At 55.6% G+C, this 21742-nt stretch overlaps 5 protein-coding genes across 5 annotated transcripts; 1 reads left to right on the top strand and 4 right to left on the bottom strand.

Annotated features, from left to right (window-relative positions):
* Positions 1–4342: 4342 nt before the first annotated feature.
* BDV59DRAFT_198124 (Zn(II)2Cys6 transcription factor) lies at positions 4343–6676 on the top strand (the record flags this gene model as incomplete). Its single annotated transcript, XM_073693096.1, has 3 exons — positions 4343–5467; positions 5532–6328; positions 6406–6676. 3 exons carry the CDS (start codon positions 4343–4345, stop codon positions 6674–6676), a joined length of 2193 nt encoding a protein of 730 aa, XP_073552626.1.
* Positions 6677–7331: 655 nt separating this feature from the next.
* BDV59DRAFT_198123 (ATP-dependent 3'-5' DNA helicase) lies at positions 7332–10910 on the bottom strand (the record flags this gene model as incomplete). Its single annotated transcript, XM_073693095.1, has 1 exon — positions 7332–10910. One exon carries the CDS (start codon positions 10908–10910, stop codon positions 7332–7334), a length of 3579 nt encoding a protein of 1192 aa, XP_073552625.1.
* Positions 10911–11329: 419 nt separating this feature from the next.
* Positions 11330–13120, bottom strand: BDV59DRAFT_198122 (uncharacterized protein; the record flags this gene model as incomplete). Its single annotated transcript, XM_073693094.1, has 6 exons — positions 11330–11395; positions 11455–11762; positions 11825–12341; positions 12410–12900; positions 12972–13004; positions 13084–13120. The coding sequence occupies 6 exons, from the start codon at positions 13118–13120 to the stop codon at positions 11330–11332; spliced, it is 1452 nt and encodes a 483-aa protein (XP_073552624.1).
* A 559-nt stretch (positions 13121–13679) lies between these two features.
* BDV59DRAFT_50941 (Yip1 domain protein) lies at positions 13680–15353 on the bottom strand. The gene is made up of 4 exons (XM_073696527.1): positions 15022–15353; positions 14540–14945; positions 14333–14485; positions 13680–14266 (listed from the first exon to the last, which is right to left on the bottom strand). The coding sequence occupies exons 1-4, from the start codon at positions 15107–15109 to the stop codon at positions 14017–14019; spliced, it is 897 nt and encodes a 298-aa protein (XP_073552623.1). The 5' UTR covers positions 15110–15353; the 3' UTR covers positions 13680–14016.
* Positions 15237–21457, bottom strand: BDV59DRAFT_208504 (uncharacterized protein; the record flags this gene model as incomplete). The annotated part of the gene is made up of 5 exons (XM_073695216.1): positions 15237–17275; positions 17348–17799; positions 19786–20136; positions 20380–20560; positions 20789–21457. The coding sequence occupies 5 exons, from the start codon at positions 21455–21457 to the stop codon at positions 15599–15601; spliced, it is 3330 nt and encodes a 1109-aa protein (XP_073552622.1). The 3' UTR covers positions 15237–15598.
* Positions 21458–21742: the final 285 nt, after the last annotated feature.

Raw genomic sequence — 21742 nt, 5'->3', positions numbered from 1 at the left:
AGTCCACGATCCCAGCCAGTTTGGACAGATCATTAACTCTACCCCCTTTTCTCGACACCGTAGCGTCCAGGGGAATGATTGGAAGTATTTCCCTGTCTCCCCCCGGATAGGATCCGCAGCTCTCTCTGTAAGGGAACGCCACAGGCGATCCAGAATGCTTTTCGACTCGGCGTTTTTGGGCGCCCATGAGAAGCTTTCAAGGACATCCTAAGATTCTGCATGGAGTGCATGTCTGGACTTCGTCTCCGCTCTTCATACATAGGGTTTACGAGGGTTGGAGAAAGTATCGACCCGCGGAGTATGCAGACGGTCATCACTTGTCTTCCTTCGGCCACTTGCGATTGAGACCTCTCAGCAGGAAGCATAGTTTTGCCTTAAGGTAGTGCCAGTGAGAATCCCGACCGCGAGCTGTTTGGCTTTAATCCCCGCCGGCGCCATCAAACTCATCCATGGTTTTCGGCAGAGGGTCACTTCCGTCTGGCTTGGAGCTCTCTCAGGCTGTCCCATGCGCACAGCCTGCACCTCCTCCGCAGGACGGTCAGATGGACGAGTCACTATCGACATTGTGCTCCGTGCATGCGTTTTTAATCACGAGGTTGACTTGTCACGTTTGCTGGAACTCCAACGGTCCAATTTCATCAACATGGCGGACGATGGAGACGACCCACTCTGATAGATACTCGGTCTTTTTACGGAGCACTCGACAATTATGGAGCCCCCTTTGAACTCCTCCACGCACTAAGGGTGATGTTACATATGCGGCGTTCGAAGCTCACACGGGCCCTCAATAAGGAAGATGGTCACGCCCATCGTCATAGAGACGCTCCTCTCCACGAGTGGAGTACGGCGGTGCTTCTCTTTCCTGTGATCTGGGCAAGGATCATCCGGCGGGAACCTTCATTTTCCCTCGAGGAATTCTCCTCCTCTGGGAGACTTGCACTAATTGGGTATCCAGTCACCTCTACCTGATCCCCTCTCCCCCGTCCGATGGATCCATCCATCCTCCCAGCGGCTCTACGCCGCAGCCTCTCCGTCTCAGGGCCGGTTGAGGGCCGGTTGGTCTGCTTATTGGCGCCGACCGGGCTTGATCCTACTTAGTTAGATCATTAGCTAAGAGCAACCTCTAGATTCTGGTTGGTAATCAATCGCCCAAGTCCCATATGGGCTAATCCTTCCTACGTTAGCATCAACCGCTGGGAGCAGGAGTCTTCTTGGGATGATGAAGGCCAACTTGGCTGTCTTGGCGCGTGTCCACATGAATAAAAAGAGTCCACCTTTGTAGCTCGGTCTCTGCAAGTCCCGAGGGACGGAATTGAGATGGGATCCAAGCCTGCGGCAGTCCAATTTACCCGCGACGATGCCTGTCCTGACATTTGATAAAACGCCTTCCCTGATGAAAACCCAAGTTGACAGTAAGGAGGACAAGGTAGAGGCATCTTTGTGCGAGAAAATCGTAGTAAAAATAAATCAAAAGATAAAACCCCGAATACGAAGTTACGAGATACGAGGCTTAACCCTGGTGCTGGGCCGTCATTGTTCCAGTCTCGGGCCTAAAAAAACAAAGAAGGCCCCCTCCTTAGTGGACACCGAGATCTAAGGGTTGGGCCAATCACCAGCATGTCACCTCACCTGTCAAACCCCCGAGCGCCTTCGCCGTCGATCAGGAACATCCGACGCTGCCGGCGAACTTTGGGCGGCACCTGAGGGGCCTCACAGTTCGAGGAAAGAAAGTCGAGGATGACGGATTCACCGCGGTTGTCTGCCATCCGAGTTGATATCTCATCTCTTCAGCATCGGACGGGAGTGAAGATCATTAGGATCGTCGATGGGGTTGGTACAATGAGAACATCCTGCCAGTCTATGCTTGGGGATTTCAACCTCTATACAGCAATGTGCGAGCATAACGGAAGATCCTGATCGATTATGATGTTATCTTTCCACCAGGCTCCCATCGGGCAACATCTCAACCAAGGTTCAGCAGACGGCGACAAGAACTTGGTGTTCTCCACCCCGGACGAACGTTTCGGTAAATTTTACCCAGATAGGACTGGCCTCCTGCTAGCTCTGGTTTCAGATGGTTGTATGACTCTGATTCGACCAGGATAGCTGTTCGAAGAGGGTTGAGATGAGACCGATGTTCCCTGAGAATGGAGGTGCAAATGGGCATCCGCATGAAAATCATTAATCTATTGTAAACTGGATGTGGTACGCTAATTCCGTCCGGAGATTTCTGACACCATAGGATGCTGAGCGTCTCCATCCTCCTTGTATTTACCCGCGGAAGAGATTTGCACAGGGATGCGGACTGTCTGTGGCGCCCTGAATAGTGCTGGACTCCAAAATGGTGATGGTTCTTCTTGGGACCATGAATCATGGTCTGGAAGTCCGATGGATCCTGCATGACAAAGGGTCCGATGCAAGGAGGCCACTGAAAGGGGGGGAGGAGAGGGGGGATACTCATCCGGATACTTGAATTCCATGTCGGGAGAGGGATCAATCTCTGGACCAGACAGCATGGAGAAGCCCAATCATCAGGAGTTGCGCTCTCAAGGTTTACCGTATTAAGGACGACAGGGACTCCACCTGGCCAGGGCACTAGGATGCACACTAGCAGCCACTCAAACCGGGATGGTTTGATTGATCTCTCTCTTAGCGCGCCGGGGATCGCCCAACCATGGATGGCCCCCCTCAAGTTGGAAGAATTAATTATGCATAAGGCATGTGGTGGTCGTGGTGAGAGCGATGGTCCCCGAGTTGGGCCTGGGAGATGAGAGAACCAGCAAAGAAGATCTTCGCGGATCTGCTTGGGCTTCTCTCTAGACTGGGTTATTTTTATCTCACTTTTTGCCCCCTTTTACTAGGCATCTGTCAGACAGTGCTGTATCCTTCTCCATCGTGAGCCCTCCTTACTCCGGAGTAACAGCCCGGAAAAGACGGCAGCTGTTCCCCAGTTATTTGCCTCCATCTCGTGGTTCTGAACGGAACAGAGCAATGAATAATGATTCTCCCGGGGTGGAGAGGACCAGGGGTGGATGTAAATTTTGAAGCCGTTCGTCTTGGCTTCCTACTCTCCCCTCCTTGTAGGCAGTACTGCGTGCGCAGTACAGCATAGGATATGAGGGTATTTTTCTCGACGGCTGCTTGTTTTCCTCTGATTCGACCCTGGGTTTTATTTGATTATTTCTTTCCTTTTTATGGTTCGGGCTTGGAAGGGAATCCATCCTTTTCCCTCATTTTCTTTTTTCCCCTTGTCCACATTCATATTAGGTTCTCTGGGTCCATCCGCACATACCACGGCACTAGGGCAATAGCGTTGGGGCTTACTCCATGCTAGGGGGAAGGGGGCCCATGTCTCCCCCATCAGTCCATGCCTGTCTGTTCGATCTGGATTCCCCGGACTGGACAATGGAAGGGGGATGTGAGAGATCTGGGTTGGGAGGTTGATATGGAAGAAACCTCCCTGAACCTAGATGACACCGAGAAGCCACCGGAAAGGCAAATTAAATAAACTCGCGCATCAGAATAGACAGGCGGATTAATAAAAATAACTTTTTCCCTGAGGGGAGACGGTGATCCTTCATCGGATGAGGAGCAGGAAGATCAGTGGACTCTTAGCAGTCATTTAGGGCTATGGACTATGCATCAGGGCCTCTGGACGCCGGACAGGAGGGATTCTGGTTCTGTTCGAAAGGTTCGGATTATGCAATCAATCCGAATCGCCCGATTTAATCTTAATTCAAGGGGAATTTAAGATTGCTGGTGCGGGTTATGGTTATTTTATGCTTCGGACACTGGTGAAGTCATCGTCTGCTCCGTTGGATGTCGATGATGAGATAACCAGCTTCGGTGATCGATTAGAGATTGATTAGAGATCAAATCGAGATCCAATTCCACTCCATTTTGTGACCAAGGAGAAGAAGAGAGTGACAGAGAGACAGACAGACCTCGAGTTCTGTTGGGTGGAATTGCAGGGGATTTGGAGTCTCAGTCTTTTCTGACTTCCATTTTGGTCCATCTAATCCTCATCCTCATCTTCTTCTTCCTCTCTTCCTTTCCTCTCCATCTCCCCATCATCTTCTCTTCCTCCCTCATCCTCTCCCCTGCTCTCCCTATTCATTCGTTTGTCTTGTCTTCTTCTTCTTCTTCCTCTTCCTCTTCTTATTCTTCTTCTTCCTCCTCTTCTCTCCTCCACTCTTCTCTACTCATCTCTCCACCATCGTGGTCAAGAATGCCACTGGCCGCTCTCGCCCTGCAAGCGTGTTCGAGCTAATCAGCCTATGCCGACCTTCTCCCATCTCTTCTGTTCTGCTTCCTGGAGGCAATTCATCTGCCATCGCCCCCCATGGCGCATTCGTTCCCCTCATCCCAAACCTCCCTAACCGGTTACCTACCTACTCTCCAACCCCTCCAGGACCCTTCACCACTCTCGGCATACTCCCTCCTGGGTCCGGGCCAGTATCCGGAGAGTGTCGCCCTCTGGCATAACCCCTCGCCGCAAGCGCCGCCCCGACCGCCGCCGCCGCCTTCTGCGGCCTCCGCCCCAGCCCCGCCACCATCATATCCCTCCGCACAGAAGCCCGAGCAAAAGAAGCATAAGCGTACCCGGAGCGGCTGCTTCACCTGTCGCTCCCGTCGCATCAAATGCGATGAGTCTCGTCCCGTCTGCGATCGATGCCGCAAGGGTAATCGTGATTGCGTCTACCCGGCCCCAGGCTCGACTGGCTCCGCATCCAAGTCCGGATCTCGTTCCGGCGTCAAGCCCAGACCCCCTCGGCCGCAGTCGCACGGCAGTGACTCATCCGGCTTCGTCGAACATGACGATGTGCACGCGCTAGAGACCATCGCCGACGAAGAAGAGGAAGAGGAGGGCAGTGTTGGCTCCAGCTCGCGCCTATCCCCGTCCACCGGCCCCGGTGGTGCCCGCCTCAAGGCCGGACTCCCCAGGAAACACAGCGCCCAATCCCTGAGGGCCCGTCAGATCAAACAGCAACCCACACCCGCGCCAACCACTTCCGAGACTCCAGGCTCCGCGAAAGAAGCGAGCAGTTCGCCCTCCACCGAGGCCTCGTCGAGATTCGAGTCCACCAGCGCGCGGTCGGCCAGTGTCAGTCTCTTCCCAACTGATCCCTTCGGCTTCCCCAGTACTGCCCATCTTCCCGATGATCTCCAATTCTACCTCTCCTTCTACCAGGAATCGTTGACGTATCGGCATTTCTTCCTGCGAGTAGGTAGTGATCATTTTGTCCATCATAGTGTCATCGAGCTTGCGCTGCAATATGATCCCCTTCTGTATGCAGTCGTCGGGTTCGCGGCATATCATCACTGCGTCCAAACTGGAGGTGGAAAGCTCTACACTTTCCTGAAGCATTATAACACGGCGTTGAAGATGCTTCGAAAGTCTCTCGGCACCGGTGAAGCCCACAGCGAAGCGACATTGATCACCGTTCTCGTCCTGACAACGTTCGAAGTAAGTATTGTCCATTCTTAGGGACCCGCACCGGTCGTGGCACATGACTCATTTTCGTGATCAGGAATTCGTGGGTGACTGGGTCAATCTCATCGATCACCACCAAGCGGCCCATGCTTTGATCCGTGAGCTCCTAACCCCGGAGTCGATCACGACCAACGAGCTGCATAACCATATCTTCCTTTGGTATTCCCGCTTCGACGTAGTCGCCGGCATCTTGGCTGGCAACGAAGCAGTGCTGGGTCGAGAGTGGTATCTTGCCAAGGAAGAGTACGACGAGCAACAAGCTGCCGCATATCCCCATGATGTAGAGAAGCAGCTGGCCCTTGCGGCGTCGATCAACCGCCGATTCGGCCTGGAAATGGCGTCGTTATACGCAAAGCTCTCCCGACAAATGATCCCGATTGACCAATTCATGGTTCAGAACGAACAATTGGGGCAGATCATCGAAAGAAGTCGGAGTATCCTAGAGCGTTTTGCCAACTCGGAATATACGGTCTGGGATTACCCAAATCGACAGCCTCTCACCGCGGACGATGTGGTCGACCCATATGTCCCTGGTCTCCTGCATTCAGGACCTTTGTGGGATTGCAACGTGGCATGGATCGACTACTACTCCACGAAGCAAATGTACAAGTACCAGTCCTTGTTGTCTGTGAAGCAATCCTCCATGGAAGAACTCGCGGATCTTTCCTTGAAACAGTGCCAGATGATTGAAGCGATCTCCCGATGGCCTGACAAAGAGAACGGATGGATGTATTCGTTCAAGAACAGCGTCGGCATGGTCGCTTTATTTGGGCCCAAAGATGAGAAACATGTGATGTGGAGCCGGAGGAAGTTTGCCCTGATGGAGCAAAACGGGTGCGTTTCCTAATAACAAAGCTCCATTATTGACCTCGCCCGTGCAGATCACTGGCTAACCATCTAACCCACCGTAGATACGCGATTGCCCCAAAGTTCCGCCAAGTCCTGGCCACCGTCTTCCAATTGCCAGAACTCAACCACTGGTGGCTGCCCAATGACGAAGGATACCCGGAGATCATCCGTGAAGTGCGCGCAATGACCGAAGAACGCACCACGAATCCTCGAGATAACTTCCGCGAGAGCGTCCGCGACATGCGGACACTGTTCTGGAACATCAGCCTCGATGACACCGAGAGCGAGAACAGCCCGGCTTCTACCACTGGCACCGCGGCCGAGAATAGGTGAATCGGCACCAGTTAGGCCAAAATATAGAGTCTAGCCTGGGTTACTTTAGAACGCCCTGTGGGGTCGATCTAAGCCGATTGAGGTTGCGGGTTGTCTCACTCGTCCCGTGCCCCAAAAAGGGACCCTCTCATGCAGTTTAGGCTGGGTGATAGGCACTGCTTTTATAGCAAGGACCTTGACCCCTACGATTCAATCAAGTTCGGTGAACGTCCGAACTCTTCATACGCCATACGCCATACACCAGAGCAGACGCATCCCGTCTGAAGAAAAACACGTTTCCCACCGGCCAAACAGTGATGTCATTATACCCTATCCTATCTTAATACCTCTGCATCTCCGCTTTTTTGATTAAGTTGCACTATATACCCTTGCCCCTTTGTCTTCCCTGTGTTGCAATATGCTGTTCATGTCACTTTCGGGATGAGTGGAGATGTTACCAGTCGTAAGACTGTCCGAGCGCATTTGTTATAATTCCATGTCCTATCGCTCTTACCGATAAACCTAAAGCTTACATTTATTAAATACCATATACCCAATTCGAATGGCACCAGCCATTACCTCACGCCTACCATCAGGATAAGACCTTCTCAAGTAACCGCACGTATTGGATGATCTCAGACCTAAGTACGGACAAAATTCTAGATAGTCAGAATCCCTAACATGACGAACGAAACGGAACCTCCGTCGCCGGAATAACCGTTTCCAATCCACCAGCCAACTCCCCAAGCCCGTCCTCTCCATCGACATCTTCCCCCCAAGGCAACGCGTCGACGTCAACATCCCACCCGAGAAGACATCTCAGCACGACCGACGCCCCAGCCTTACTCATGACCTCGTTCATCTCTTTGCATCGCTCGTCGCAGACACACTCCACGCAGCCCTGCGGGGTTATACACTGGCACGCCTCGATGCGCGCCACGGCCCGCCGCAGAAGCGAGTCCACGAACTCGAACGCCTTGGCCGCGATGCCCGATCCACCCGCGCCCCCCTTTGCATCATAAAAGGTCAACCTCGCCGGCCGCTGGCGGGACGGCGGCTTGAGACGGCGGATCTTCTCCCGGAGCGTGGCCGGGTCGAGCCGCTGCGGGCCCTGCTCCTGCTGCTGCTGGTGTTCGACGGCGAGTCGGAGGTTCCGGCCGAGCTCCTTCTTGGCGACTTTGCACTCGGTGCGCACGTCGCCGGGCGAGGAGATGACGAAGGTCGGCAGGAGCGAGAGCAGGGCGTGCTCGGCGGCGTGGATGGCGGCGGCGATGTTGAGCCGGCGCGATTCCAGGATCTCCAGTGCGGGCTTGGGCACGTCAAGCCACATGCCCTTGGTGTGGATATCGATGGGCGGATTGTCGACGGCGACGGCGTCGAGGACGCGACCGCGCTTGTCGATCTTGAAGAACCCGTAGACAACGGCGTGGATCTGGATGGCGCCGTAGAAGGCGCGCGTGGTCGGCGTGATCGTCCGCATCGTTTCCGTCTCAATCGGGTCGATGTCCGTGTAATCCCGCTGCATGGTGTTCCAGTCGACGTGGACGCGGAGGACGCGCGCGAACCGCCGGTCCGGGTTCAGCTCCTTGACCAGGTACGTCTGGCCTTGGTGGAGGAAGATGCCTCCCTCGTAGATGGTGAAGAAGGCGCGCGACGCCTCGACCTCCTCGAGGACCACGTTGCGCGCGCTCGTCGTGTCGATCACGGCGAAGTGCTGGTCCTCCGTGTCGCGGATGGCCACGCAGCGCGACGGCTGAGGCCGGAACCGCTCGTGGCAGTGGTAGTAGCCCAGCGCGTCGGCGACGAGTCGTGTGGCCGCGACCTCGGGGAGCTGATCCCCGAAATACACGCGGTCCTCGTCCGGCCGGATGGGCATCTCGAACGCAGCGCACTGGACGTGGCCCTCAAGGACAAGCTCGTTCGCAAGATCAACCTGTAGCTCGCAGTTGGGTCGCGTGAAGAGCTCCTCTGGGTTTTTCATATAGTATTGGTCCGTGGGGTACCTGTCGCCGATGAGGACGGAGAGCGAGTCCTTGTTCCGGCGGCCGGCACGGCCGCTCTGTTGGCGGAGATTGGATATCGAGTATGGGAAGCCCAAGGTGACCACTGCGTCGAGTGAGCCGATGTCAACGCCCAATTCCAGGGCGTTGGTGGCCACGATCCCCATCAACCGGCCTTCAAACATCTCCTGTTCTATTCTTCGGCGGTCCTGCGGGCTGTAGCCGCCTCGGTAGCCCATGACCATTCTGCCGACGTCTGGCCGTCTAAGGGCTTGGAACTCGCATCGAACGGCCTGGAGGAGGACCTCGCATAGCTTTCGGATCCGGCAGAATGCAATCACTCTGGCCCCTCTTAGTATCAGCTGGCAGAACAGCCGGGCAGCCTCGCCGATGCTATCCCCGCGGCCGGAGGTAGGGTCTTTGGGGTCTTTGAAGGGAGTGTTCCAACAGACGAACTCTTTGCGGCCAGAGGGCGAGCCATCGAAGTCGATCAGTTTCACATCGTCAAGGCCGAAAATGGCTTTCATGTGTGCTTCCGGGTTCGCAACTGTAGCTGAGCAGGAAACGAAGCGGACGTTTCGATTGCCAACAGCAGCGCATATTCTGCGTAGCCGGCGCATGATAAACGCAACATGGGATCCGAACAGACCATTGTAAACGTGCAATTCGTCAACCACGACGAACTTCAGGTTCTGGAGGAATGTGCGCCAGGCGCTTTCCTGCGGCAATATCGTGATGTGGAGCATATCAGGGTTGGTGAAAATGATCCGTGCCTCATCTCGGATCCCATTTCGGCGCTCCATTGGCGTGTCCCCGTCGAAGGTCTCGACCATTGTATGCTCTAAGCCATCCATGTATTGCAGTAGCTCCATCATACTGCGTCTCTGGTCTTGCGCCAGCGCCTTGGTGGGGAATATGTACATTCCGCGACTAGCATGGTCATGTTCCAGTTGATGCAGCATTGGGACCTGGTAGATCAAAGACTTGCCCGAGCTCGTCGAAGTAGAAACGATGACATTACGGCCCTCGTGAAGACGATTGATCGCCTCGGCTTGGTGGGAATAGAACCGCGTGATGCCCTTGGTGTTATACAATGCGTTGACCAAGTTCTGCGACAGCTGAAATGTCAGATCTCCGTAGACCGCCGGTTGAGCATCAAACACGCGGTGGCCCTCCGGCACAATCTGCGCGGTATACCAGTCCATCTCGCGGATCTCGGCGACAATCTCCGACATTGACTTGCGTTCTTTGGGGATCTCCTTCGGGGGCTGCGCCGCTTTCCTTCGCTTCTGCTCGACATCATCAGGCAGCACGGGGATCCAACTGTCCTTCTCCCGTTCCAGTGTCTCAACTGGCTCGACGGCTCCGTCCTCACACCGCACCAAGAATGCGTCAATCGCATCCGCAAACTTCTTGTTGCGCTTCTCGATCAGCGCAAGCATCTGCTTCTGGCTGTAAACCGGCATCTTGAGGTCTTCGTCCTTCATCCTCCGCACGGGCTTCATCCCCTCCCCGGTAGTAGGATGCTGAACCTCGCGCTTCAGATCCCCATCCACAAATTCAAACAGCAGCGCCTTTGCCTCCGAGGAGCCCCCATCTCCGTCGCCATCACCGCCGTCAACAGCGCCTCCACCAAGCCCTCGTCCCCCGTACGTCTCCATGACCTCCTTCCCCCCGACGGTCATAACCTCCAATCTCGCCTCATCCACGTACTCGAACCGGATGGCGCGCGGCACCAACACCCTCACTCTCGCAACTTCCTCAATCGTTAAATCCTGCCCCGTCTGCGCCTGCACCGCCTTCTTGATATTCTCAAACGTCGTCGCAAAATGCTTCCGCGTACAGCAGAACGTGTACACCAGATTCAGCGCGCGGTGCGTCCGTGACAGCCGATTGAAGAGATCCGGCCATGGTGCTGCGGGGGCCCGCTTCGTCGGCGCGGCAGCCTTCGTTTTGCCCTTGGTACTGGCCCCCTTCCGGTTGGGCTTTTGCTCCGGCGGTTGCTGTTGTTGCTCGGTGGTGTGTGGTGTCGACTGATCACCACCATTGCTCATTGGCTGAGCGGCGGACTTGATCGCAGCCGGTGTCTCTGCTTGCCTACGTTGTTTCTTTGCAGTCGAGTCTTCCGCGGATGTCGTGGTCTTCGCCAGCAACGCGTGGTCTTCTGCAGCGGTTCGGTCGTCTGCCTCAGGTGGGACCCATTTTCGTTTCGGGATCGGGCTTATGCCGTCTATGTGTGTTTCTTGGTCGGCCATGCCGAGCCTCCATGGTGAGGTGGTGGGTTGGGACGGAAACGAAGGGCACAATGCAGGGACGGAGGCGACGGTTGTCCTCGCACGGAGACGCGAAGTCACGTGGTATGGTACTTCAATCTTACCCGATTGAGATGGACATACAGAGTACGGAGTACATGCTTCTGGCAAAATTGATCCCAGCGGCGCTGGATAGATGCAACGGAAATATATTCACAGAGGCAAAAGAGTGAAATATTATAACAACAAAGAAAAATATCCTAGGAATAGGTGCTCCAACCCCAACCGACACTCCTCGTCCCAAAGATGCAAAATGCCAACGACCGATCGCAATTCAGTTGGATATCTTTTCCAAGACCGAAGAGAACTAATTACTGTCTCCATATATCTACATCCCTCCGTTGATCCAAAAGCTGGCCAACTCATTGATGTTCCAGCAGGTCGCCGACAACGTGGTAAAGTTCTTTGGCGAGATCCTCGCTCGGGGTCTGTGTCAAGTCAGCAAATCAACCCTCTTGTATAGCTTGCGTCGACGTAGGGAACTCACCCGGAGCAAGCAGGGGACCGAGCGGTCGTTCTCCAGGCTGGCCAGGTGGATCTGTTTCGACTTTGGTTCGTTGCCCGAAGCGTCGCCGACAGTCATGCCCTTGAACAGAGGCGTGTTGAGCATAACACGTCCAACGCCGTCGGCGCGCATGATCATGCGAGCGGCCTTTTTGTTTTCCTGGCCGTCGACAATGCGCACATTGATCTTAAAAGAGCCAATGCCGCGTTCCCTCCATTCATTGGCTGAAAATTGGAAGAGCTTGGCCTTGCAGGAGAAGTACGTCTTCTCCTCTTCCTCGCCAGTCTCGACTATCGTGCGGTTAGTTCACATACATGATCAAATCACAGATGAAATCGGGGGTGGGACATACGCGGTCGTTCAAAGAATCTCTCGTCAGTCTTCTCCGCTTCGAATTCCCCTGGGCCACTCTCCGCAGCGGCGTCTTCGTCGTCCGCCTCTTCCTCCTCTGCAGGAGCTCCAAATGGCTTATCATTGCTCGAGCCGCCCAGGACACTAGGACCAGCAGGCGAGGCAAAGCTGGTGAGCCCACCCTTCGGGGCAGCAGCTCCGAAACCACCGCCGAAGCTCGAGAATCCCGATCCTAGCGCGGCGAATCCCGAGGTGCCCGCGGCCGATGCAAATCCAGTGGCGGCCGGTTTGGGGGCCTCCGTGGGCGCAGGGGATTTGAAGACAGAGCCTGAAGAGCTCCCGGGCGTACCGAAGGGCGATTTCTCAGAACTGGCGAAAGCGGCAAAACTTGAAGACGCAAATGCAGAGGACGATGTGGCCGGGCTTTTGGAAGGCTCCTCCTCCTTGGGCTTCGAGGCCCCAAGAGAGCCGAAGGGGGAAACAGCAGACGTGTTTGCGAAGGCACCGGTGACAAGGGGCTGCATAACACGAGCATATCAGCACACATTCATCCATGTCCACTCGACATCATTTCACACGAACGAACCTTATCTCTCTCCTGGGAACTATCCCGGTGTCGCTTCTTCTCCGGCTGTCCGTCCTCCACGACCTTCTCCGACGGCTTACTATCAACAGCGACCTCGTCGGGCTTTTCCGCGGCGTCTTCAGGCTTCGGCTCCTCCTTGTCAATCTGATCCCGGCTTCGCTTCTTCTTCGGGCTCAGAATCTTCTCCGCAGAATCATTCGCAGCAGCATTCTCCTCCTCGTAGCTATTGTCGCGTGATCGCTTCCGTCGATGGCCAACCTCTTCTTCCTCCTCCTCGCCTACCTCCGGCTGGTCCTCATCGAGAGAGCGTTTTCTGCCCCGGCTGCTCGCCCGGCTGTTTTCGCTTCCATCTTGCGTCTTCGCAGCGGCGGCAGAATCGGTCACGGGCGGTTTGGGTGTCGAGGTAATCGAGGTATCCCGTAGCTTGTTCCGGACAGGGCGCTCGCCGCCCTCGTTATCGGAAGCCTGGGAGTCATCGGCGACGGTGGCTGCTGAGATGGAATCTGTTTAGCGAACCAGTCCGTGTGAGGGTGATGCTTTGGATCGCCGGTGGTACACGTACCTTTGGTGTCAATCGGGTCCTTCGAGGCGGCGCCTGTTAAGTGAGTGCATTTCGGCATCAGCTTCGTCCATGCCAAACATCGCTCCAGGGATGGAAGCAGCCGGGACCATACCTTCCAGCGCAGGATCCGGTCGCGGCTCGGACGCCATGTCGCGGATAAGTCAGGGCACCACGGAAGTCGGATATGTGTAACAATTCAGCGCCCGAGCGAACAAGGCGTACACCTGTAGCATGCGATGTTAGACAGGAGCTTGGATGCGGTCAAAGTGGGAGATTTCCGTTGCAGTGAGCAGGATAGATGCCGTGAGGACATTACCGCTGTACTCGGCGGGTTGACAACGTAATCGACCGGAGGTCGAGGCAATCCCGCGGCATGTGCAGGGTTGCATCATTGACGATGCGAAGACGGCAGCGACGCCGACGTGCGAGAGGACGGGATAGCATACCTGGATCTCACGTAGATCAGAGCGGCACTCCGGGCGTTTCTTTGCGGGAAACGAAAAAAACAAGGAGATTGATTGTACGGCGAAGTGGGATGAGCTCGAGGGTGCAAGATCGTCCGTCGAGGCTGGCACCGAGAACGGCAGCGGGGGGGTCCCGGAGATGGTGCGACTCGAGAGAGGTGAGAAGAAGAGCGCGAGAGGATATCTATCCGGGTGGAGGGCGGATCGGAGGAGATGGTGTCAGACTGGCAGACGAGTGTGGATGGTAGAAGAGGGTAAAAGGTAGGACAGCAGCGAACGAGCGGGTGACGACAAACTGCTTTGTTGTCGTCCGTCGGGTCACCGCCCCCCGCTAAACACCGGCAGGGATTGATTATACCTAGTATAGGACCAGTACACCAACGCTGAACATTTCCATTGGATATCTCGACACGGCTAAATTCTAATACATGATGAAATACTACAGTCTGCACAGAAAGAAAGGCATACGTCGGAGGTGCAATCCCTATCAACGGGATTCCTCGCTGGTTTTGCGGCACTTGGGTCTTCAAGTCCAAGAACCCAGTCATCCGACCAACATTGCTTCGCCCACCGTCCTCTGCTTAACTGATAAAGCAGAGACATCCGATCGCAATGTAGAACACAAACAGCGGGTAAACCGCAATCCCTACCCGGTTCCGGACAACTCCCGAGCCGCCCAGGATGCTCACCCCGGCCGCCAGAGACCATGCGACCAGAACGAGATAAACCGGTATCCGCGCAATCGTCGGCAGACCAAAGGCGCTGAGCAGGGCCGCAATGACCAGCGGGAACAGCGTGTAGCCAATGATGCACACCGACTGGAAGAACGAGCTACCCCCGAGATGTCAGTCAGTAACCAAGACAGGGCCATCGAGTATGGCGGTTGGGCGAACGTACATGTTTCCGCCCAGAAGTTTAATCTGCAGAGTCACAACGGCCTCTCCAATCCACACGATACTGAAGACACCCGAGAAGACCAGATCCCTCTGGGAGTCCCCTGCCCGCATCGCCAGGAACATACTCAGGAGCAAGCAGAAGATCAGAGGACCCCTGGTTCTAGTCAGCACAAACCCGCACGGATGGACGCCTCCTCTGGCCACATACCAAAGATCCCAGTCGCGCAGCCCTTCACTCATTCCACCCTGCAAGACAGTATCGGCATCCGGCCAGCGTCCGATCATGTTTCTCATCCCCCCACCGAATCCAGTGGCTTCTCCTCGTTCGGCGGCACCCATGCCGCCTCCACTGCGCTGCAACATCCCACCCAGCAAGTACTTGGGCCACAATACCTGCCGCATCTTCTCCCAAACCGCGATAAGATCGCGGGACAGCGTGGCCCAGACGCTCTCGTCGATGGTGTTTTGCGGCGCGCGGCGATCCTCGCCGGGGATAGAAGACGTGAGATAGTTGCCAGACAGGTTGCCGCCTCGGGAGCTTGAAGATTCCGGCTGGATGTTGCCGCGGAGAGGTGCGGTGTCCGTGGTGGAAAGAGGGTCATCGGCCTCGATGGCTGCAGTGCGGATCATTCGATAGGTCAGTCGCTGTATGATGGGCACGAAGTCTAGCCAGGGTAGGAGCACACTCACCATCGTCGGCGTCAATCACATCGTCATCAAGAATCGATTCATCGTCACGAGCATCCTCGTGGGGGTAGTGTGTCGCTGCGCTCGCCATGGTAGACACGGGGATAGTTGTGTTGATCTCGATAAGGGTCGGGTTGTCAATGGATTACCACTGCAGGGTCATCGCCTACTGAGCGATAAGTAGAGTACGAAGCTGGTACCTATTCTCGTCGGGTCGGTGGAAACACGAGACTTGGAGTTTGAATGAAACAGGAGCCGTGAAGACGCCGATGCTCATGGAGAGGCTAGAGTGGCATTACGTACGCGGCACGGGCTGAAAGAGGCAGGCGGAGAGCGTCGGGTGCGCCGAGAGCGGTATCCGTACCTGGTCTTGTTCCATCTCTCCTCCCTGCTCGTAGTCGGTAGGTAGGTATACATATAAACACCATAATCTATAATTCATTTTGTATGCACCAGTTCTCAACCATATTATACACGGATTCAATATGTACACCAACGCCCGTCTATGCATGTAACAAGACAACAATATCAACAGGAATGGAGTGGTGATGAACATCATGTGATGCAAATGTCGTCCAAATCAACCTCTCGCTCGGTCCTCGAATGCCAGGATCTGGTCTGGCGTAGGGGATATCATAAGCCCCTTATACTTCTTCATCACTTCAGCATCAGAGTACTTTCTCAGCTCCACCGACTCCTTCTCGAGCTGTTCGCGCAGGGTTTTAGACAGCAACGACGCATTCTCCGGCTTCAATGTAGTATCGATTAAACCCCTGGCCTGAACCAACACCTTCAAGGCCTGAGAGCCTCGAATGGCATGGGCTGGGCAGTCTTCGGATTTCTTAGGCTTCCGATTCCCCCCAGAAAGCCGAGCACCTGCGCCATGCTGCATGGCTTTGTCAAGCTTTGCAACCAGAGGTCGGAGTTGGCCAATTGCAAGTTGTCGCAAGCGAAACTGTAGCTCCCGGCCAAGACTTCCAAGGCTACTAGAAGAGCGTTTCTTGTCCATGTCCAGGCCGTTCAGCGACACAAGCAGGTGGGGGTTATCCTCCAGGACCCTGATCAGCTCGAGGTAGCCTTCCAAGGCCTTCGGATCCGGAAGCACGACATGCTCGTCCATGAGCTTGAGGAGCTCGTTGGCGTTTTTCAGCACATTGATGTTGTTGCGGTCACGCCGACAGCAACTCAGCGCAATGTGAAATGTCCGCCCCTCCATCACACCAGACGGCACCATCTGCTCGCGGATTACGTCCACGGTAGCACGACTAGATCGCCCCAACCGCAACAGCCGCAGGTATTGGTGGAATGAACCCGAATCGGGGTCGATTCTGTGCTCGTTGTCCTCCCGTGTCAGATAGTTCCAGTAAGCCTTTCCCGTGCCCAGAGACTGCGTCATGGTTAGACACGCCTCCATGATCATGGACAACTCCCTGTTGCCCACGGGAAGATACGAAGGGGCAGGCTCCTCGCCGCCAATTCTCGATTTACCCGCATCGGTTGGAATAACCGCATCGAACAGGTTATCAAAATTCTCTTCCTCTTCTTCATACTCTTCAATGGCTTCCTGGTCGGATTCCGGCCTATACAACCGGTTCGCCTCGTCCACGAAAGGAACATCCTCGAGCTCTTCCTGCCGATGGATAGAGTCCTCTTGTGATCTCGAAGTCGCCGAGCTCTTGGGCGTAGACTTTGGAGGCTCCTTCGCAAGGATCGGGACACCCGTGGTCTGATTGATCAATGCAAACACATCGTAGCAATCGCGGTCACTGGAACCCTCCAGGAGAAGCGCGCCCATGGCGCCCACCAATTGATTATCAAGCGCCAGACGACCCTTCCCCCACTGGTATACGATATCCGACCAAACGCGCTTGCCCTCAACGACACCCTGGGCCTTCCTCTCCAACACCGGACGGACATCTCTAGGCTGCATGCTTTCCACATCCTTCTGCGTAGCATCCCTGATCGCCTTCAGTATAATCGTATACGTGGTCGAATCCGGCGAGCCGGGCCCATCCTCCGGAAGCTCGCCAGCCACCCGCCAGAGCGTATCCATATCCCCCATGCGCCAACAGACATTCAGCATAGCATTCCCGTGGATGATATTCGGCTCGACGACCGAGTTCGCCGCCGAAATCGACCGATATATCGAATAGGCTGTCTTCACCGGGTCCAGGCCGGAATTCCTCCCAGCCTTGCTAAGACCATTCAGCATGATCGTATACGTCCGCGACGTCGGCTTCCGGCCGCGTTTCTTCATCTACATCCCGAACCAGTCAGCATACACACACACACACAGTGACAAAACCCCCCGCCCCATGCAAAAACCTACATCGTTGTAAAACTTAAAGGCCGCACGCGGCGCCCGCTTCCCCATACAATACTCCATCAGATGGTTCCACGCAACGGCGCACTCCATGCGCTCCTTCTGCGCGGAGCGTACCAACGCCGCCGCAAGCGGCACATCGCCGCCGCCCAGCAGCCTCGCGACGCGGTCCGCCAGCGCGCGCGGGTCCTTCAGCCACTTCAGCTCGAGCTCCACCACCTTCGCGGAAACGCTGCGCCCGGAGAACGCGGCGTCAACGCCCCGGTCCCGGACTTTCGGCGACGTCCCGGCCATGGCGACGCCGAGGAGGGGGTCGATGTCGGCGTCGGCCGGCTCGTTCGGGGATGTCGCATCCGCGAGGTCAACGGAGGGGGAGGAGTCGCTCGAGGACCAACATTTCGCGCCGACGGGCCGGAAGAGGAGGCTGCGCGCGGCCGACGAGACCGGCGACGATGGTGCTCTCCAGCTCGGTCGGGGCCATTGTGCGAGTCTCACGGCCATGCCGGTGGCGATGCCCGTCCGCAGCGCGTGGGCATTGCTGCAGCGAAGCATTTAGCCCGGGCTGCGACTGTGGCGGCGGGAACGGTTCCGTTTCGTTACGTTCCAATTCCGTGATATGCGGCGGTTGTGTTCGTAGGGGAAGGAAAATCTTGCGAGTTGAGGGCCGGGCGAACCGTCGGTGGAGGATATCGGGATACCAACGATGCCAGCAGACGGCAACTGATATGGTGACCAGACTCAGCGAGAGGGAACGGGAGAACGCCGGTAGGGAAAGGCGTGCAGGCGTAAAGAGCAGCGAAATAAAATCAAGACAAGACTGCGCCAGAATCTCCGTATCATATCGGAGCTGGCCAGACTAGGCGGGATGTGGTTAGCGCGGATGCAGCCTATTCCGGATAGTAACTCCGCCGCCGACTGCCGCTGCCTCAGGCCGGAGCACTAGGGCGATTTGGCTCTAGCATTCCCAGCGGCAACCTTCGATGGGCACTAAGTACTAGTGAAAGGCAAGAGCCGCTAGTTAACCAGTATCTGTTCCCCCGGTCATCTTGGTACATCGATAACCTAAACCCACGCGAGCCACGCATGTCCGTCTCGTGGCTCCTGTGGATGTAAGCTTCCGAGCGAAGGGTGTATCTGCCTCGTCAGCTCGAGGTATAGAATGAGTCTCCGAAAACCGCCCGGCATACAGACCTTAGTTTGTCGCCCTTGGTGCGGCGAACTACGCCGTACATTAGTGGATTCCTCGCCGCAAATCGTCACACCACTAACGGTTAGCATGCCGCTGGCAGCGAAGATAAAGTTATCACCCTCAATCAATTCTCCGAAACTTACGGCATGGGCTAAAATAGTCTGTCTTACCGGCCTGGGGTAAAATAAAGATGCGTCTAGTGGGATGTACGGCAGAGCTCCGGGGCTAATGTACGACATGCAGCACGTCGTGTTTGACTCATGACTCTCGACGGGTCTAGTCTTGGTACGGTTCTGCTAGTGCAGGACGGGCCTCCAGTCCATCTCGCGCGAGTATCTCCAATATAAACCGTCTACATCCCGGGAACCTCTTCCGACTCATACGTGCATAACCTCTACCGGGTACAGAGATGAGATTGGCAACAATGGATGGAAATAACAACAAAAAAAAAAAAAAAAAACTTGAGCCACCAGACCACAAGCGTCAACGGTACTAGGACATAGACCATAAGCTAATGCACAAGGTTCGGGGACCAAAACCCAGGGTAACATAAATTTGGTCAAGGCATCAATCAATCAGAGACAAAAAGGGCAAAAGACGAAGCAAATACAATAACACAATCCACATAAACAGAGAACGTAATCAAACAGGGTTTGCAGAAATAAGACCGATGAAGTCAACAGTCAAGAGATTCGACAGTAGCTCAGCTAATGCAAATTACCCCGACAAACATCCCCACCATGAGGCAGGACCCGCGATGACCAGTATTCGCGCGCAGGGAAAGGAACAACAAGGAAAACAGAAAAGCAGAAACAATTCCCTCCCGATTAGATCATTTTCTCATGCGATCTAATTCAACAAAAACAACATAACGGGGACAGAAACGTAAGTCGCAAGGCCACTCTTTGACTGGAGCAATCAAGGCCACGAGATGGTATCATGTGCGCAACACTTCAGAGAATTAGATCCGGGACGGCGATACGGGCATTAGGAGTGTTTAGAGGATGCAACCTGGGGGAGAGGATGCGGGAGGTATCTATTGTGGGTAGCTGGTCGATTGGTTTTCTGCAAAGCCATCATCGATCAGCTACAAGCCCTAGAACAACAGACGAGAGGAACGTATCCCCTGGACTTTCCTTTTCGCCTCTTCCACGGTGGACGGGGGTGGTGATCTTCCTTTCGTCCTTGGGCTTGGAAAATCCCCGCGACCCGACCCGGACCGACGATGCAAACAAAGGACTGGCTGGCTACTTACGTTGCTGGTAAACTTGACCGCTCTGGCCGTAAGGGGAGTGGGGGTAGTTCGGAGGGTAGGCCATCTGCCCGTTACCCTGGTAGACCATGCCCCCGGCCCCAGGGGCGCCGTACTGACCGGGCACCTGGCCGTCCGCAGGCTGGTATCCGATCGGAGGAAGCTGAGGACGGACGCCGCCGGGATAAGCGGGGGGTTGAGCAGCCTGTGCAGGGTCACCGGCCGCAGGCGCGTCCACCTGGTTGGCCTGGGCTGCTTGAGCGGCGGCGGCACGCTCACGCTCTTCAGCGGCTTTACGCTGTGCTTCCTCCTCCTTCTTGCGAGCCTTCCACTCCTTGCGAATTTCCTTGAACTCTATATCCACGCAGTTAGTGACTGGGTCGCCCACGCTAACAGGAACCAAGGAGAGGGGAAGGAACTGAAGACATCTCGAGGAGTGATGATACATCGAGGCTACAATTAACCTCTACACCGGCCTCACGCACTACTGCGGAGTGTCACGCTAAGGCGGTGTAACACCGACTAGCGTACGGTACCCGCGCTAGCGCCAAAGACGTCTCCAACCTCTCAGGTAGAAACAACACACACACAACATACCTTCAGGAGTGCGCTTGGCTCCGTGGGACTGCATCGTAACGTGGGCATTCAGATGGTTGAGGGTACCATAGGCCTTCTCGCAACCGTTCCAGCCACACTTGTACATGCGCTCGATTTCCTCGTAGCGACGACGGGGACGCTTGTGCTGCTGGGCACCGGGGATGGGGACAAAGGAGTAGACCTAAAGAGGAGTCGCGGGTCAGCGGACGAGTTACGGCAAAACCGTGAAAGACTGGCAAATCGAGAGAGCAACAGTGCGCTGTTTCACTTCCTCCATCCGTCAGGGCGCAACCCCCTGGTGGCAGGCGAGGGGAAATTGAAACCCTCCCGGAGGCGTCCCAAGACAACAATTCCAACGCAGATGCGCAGAGCCTTTGGAAACAGATGCCAGAATTCACCAAAGACATACCTGGCCAGGGCGCGGCCCTGCGGTCACAGCAGGGGAGGCGGGACCAACCGTTGTGGCAGGAGTGGTATAGGGTCCGGGCAGACCATGTTGATGTTGTCCATATCCATGCGACCATTCCGGACGCGCATACATCTGGGGAGGAGGCGGAGGGGGGTGGCCTTGGTACTGAGCCATCTCATGACCCTGGGGCTGATAGGGCGAGTAGGGGGGAGGGTAGGTGGGGCTGGAGGCCGCGATGGAGGGATCTATAGGAACGCCCGCGTCAGACTTCACGTTCGAGTGATTGCGATGGTCATTTGTCATGGACGGACTTGTTGCTTGAGCCATACCTGCCGCACCACCGGGTTGGGTGTTGGGCGCGTGGTGGTACTGGGGTGGGCGGGCGAGGTACTCGGGATAAGCAGGCGAGCGCGCGGCAGGCGGTTGACTCAGACCGTAGTCTGATTGCGGCGTGTTGGAAGACGAAATATTGGCGGCGGGGCGCACGTCGGGTTGCGGCGTGTACTGAGGATTGGGGCGCACCTCAGGTTGAGGAGTTGAGGTGTACGGAGCAGGGGCTGCAGCAGAAGTCTGGTCTGCAGCAGGAAGTTCAGAATGGGGCGCGGCAGACGGCGTATATGGAAAATGCGAACCTGACTGCGCGTACTCCGAGGCAGGTCTGTTGTCCATATAATACAGGCGTCACCGCTACCGGGTCGAGATCCTCAACAATTCCTCCTGACAAAAGAGAAAAGGAAAGAAAAGGAAAAGAAATTCTTCGCGTATCCTGTTGATAGACGCGTCGAATACAATGAGCTTTCTGTGATTTTCAATAAGGGAAAAAGGGAAAAAGAAAAAAAAAAGATCAAAGGAGGAAAGAAATGCCGAACGCTTGAAGCGTTGAAGCAGGGGGAAAGATTGGTGCAGACAGAGATGAAGATCCCGTGGCGATGGTGGTATTTTTGAGGGGAAATC

This window comes from Aspergillus ambiguus, assembly GCF_047715705.1.
Source record: "Aspergillus ambiguus strain CBS 117.58 unplaced genomic scaffold BDV59scaffold_2, whole genome shotgun sequence".
Taxonomy (NCBI): domain Eukaryota; kingdom Fungi; phylum Ascomycota; class Eurotiomycetes; order Eurotiales; family Aspergillaceae; genus Aspergillus; species Aspergillus ambiguus.
This window is presented reverse-complemented; position numbering and strand designations above follow the sequence as displayed.

Excerpts from the sequence above, each read along its gene's own strand:
- BDV59DRAFT_50941 (XM_073696527.1), bottom strand. The coding sequence starts at position 15,109 with ATGGCGAGCGCAGCGACACACTACCCCCACGAGGATGCTCGTGACGAT. Across the intron at positions 14,946-15,021 it reads TGTGATTGACGCCGACGATG|CCATCGAGGCCGATGACCCT; the intron begins GTGAGTGTGCTC and ends TCCGCACTGCAG. Across the intron at positions 14,486-14,539 it reads CTGCGCGACTGGGATCTTTG|GGGTCCTCTGATCTTCTGCT; the intron begins GTATGTGGCCAG and ends GACTAGAACCAG.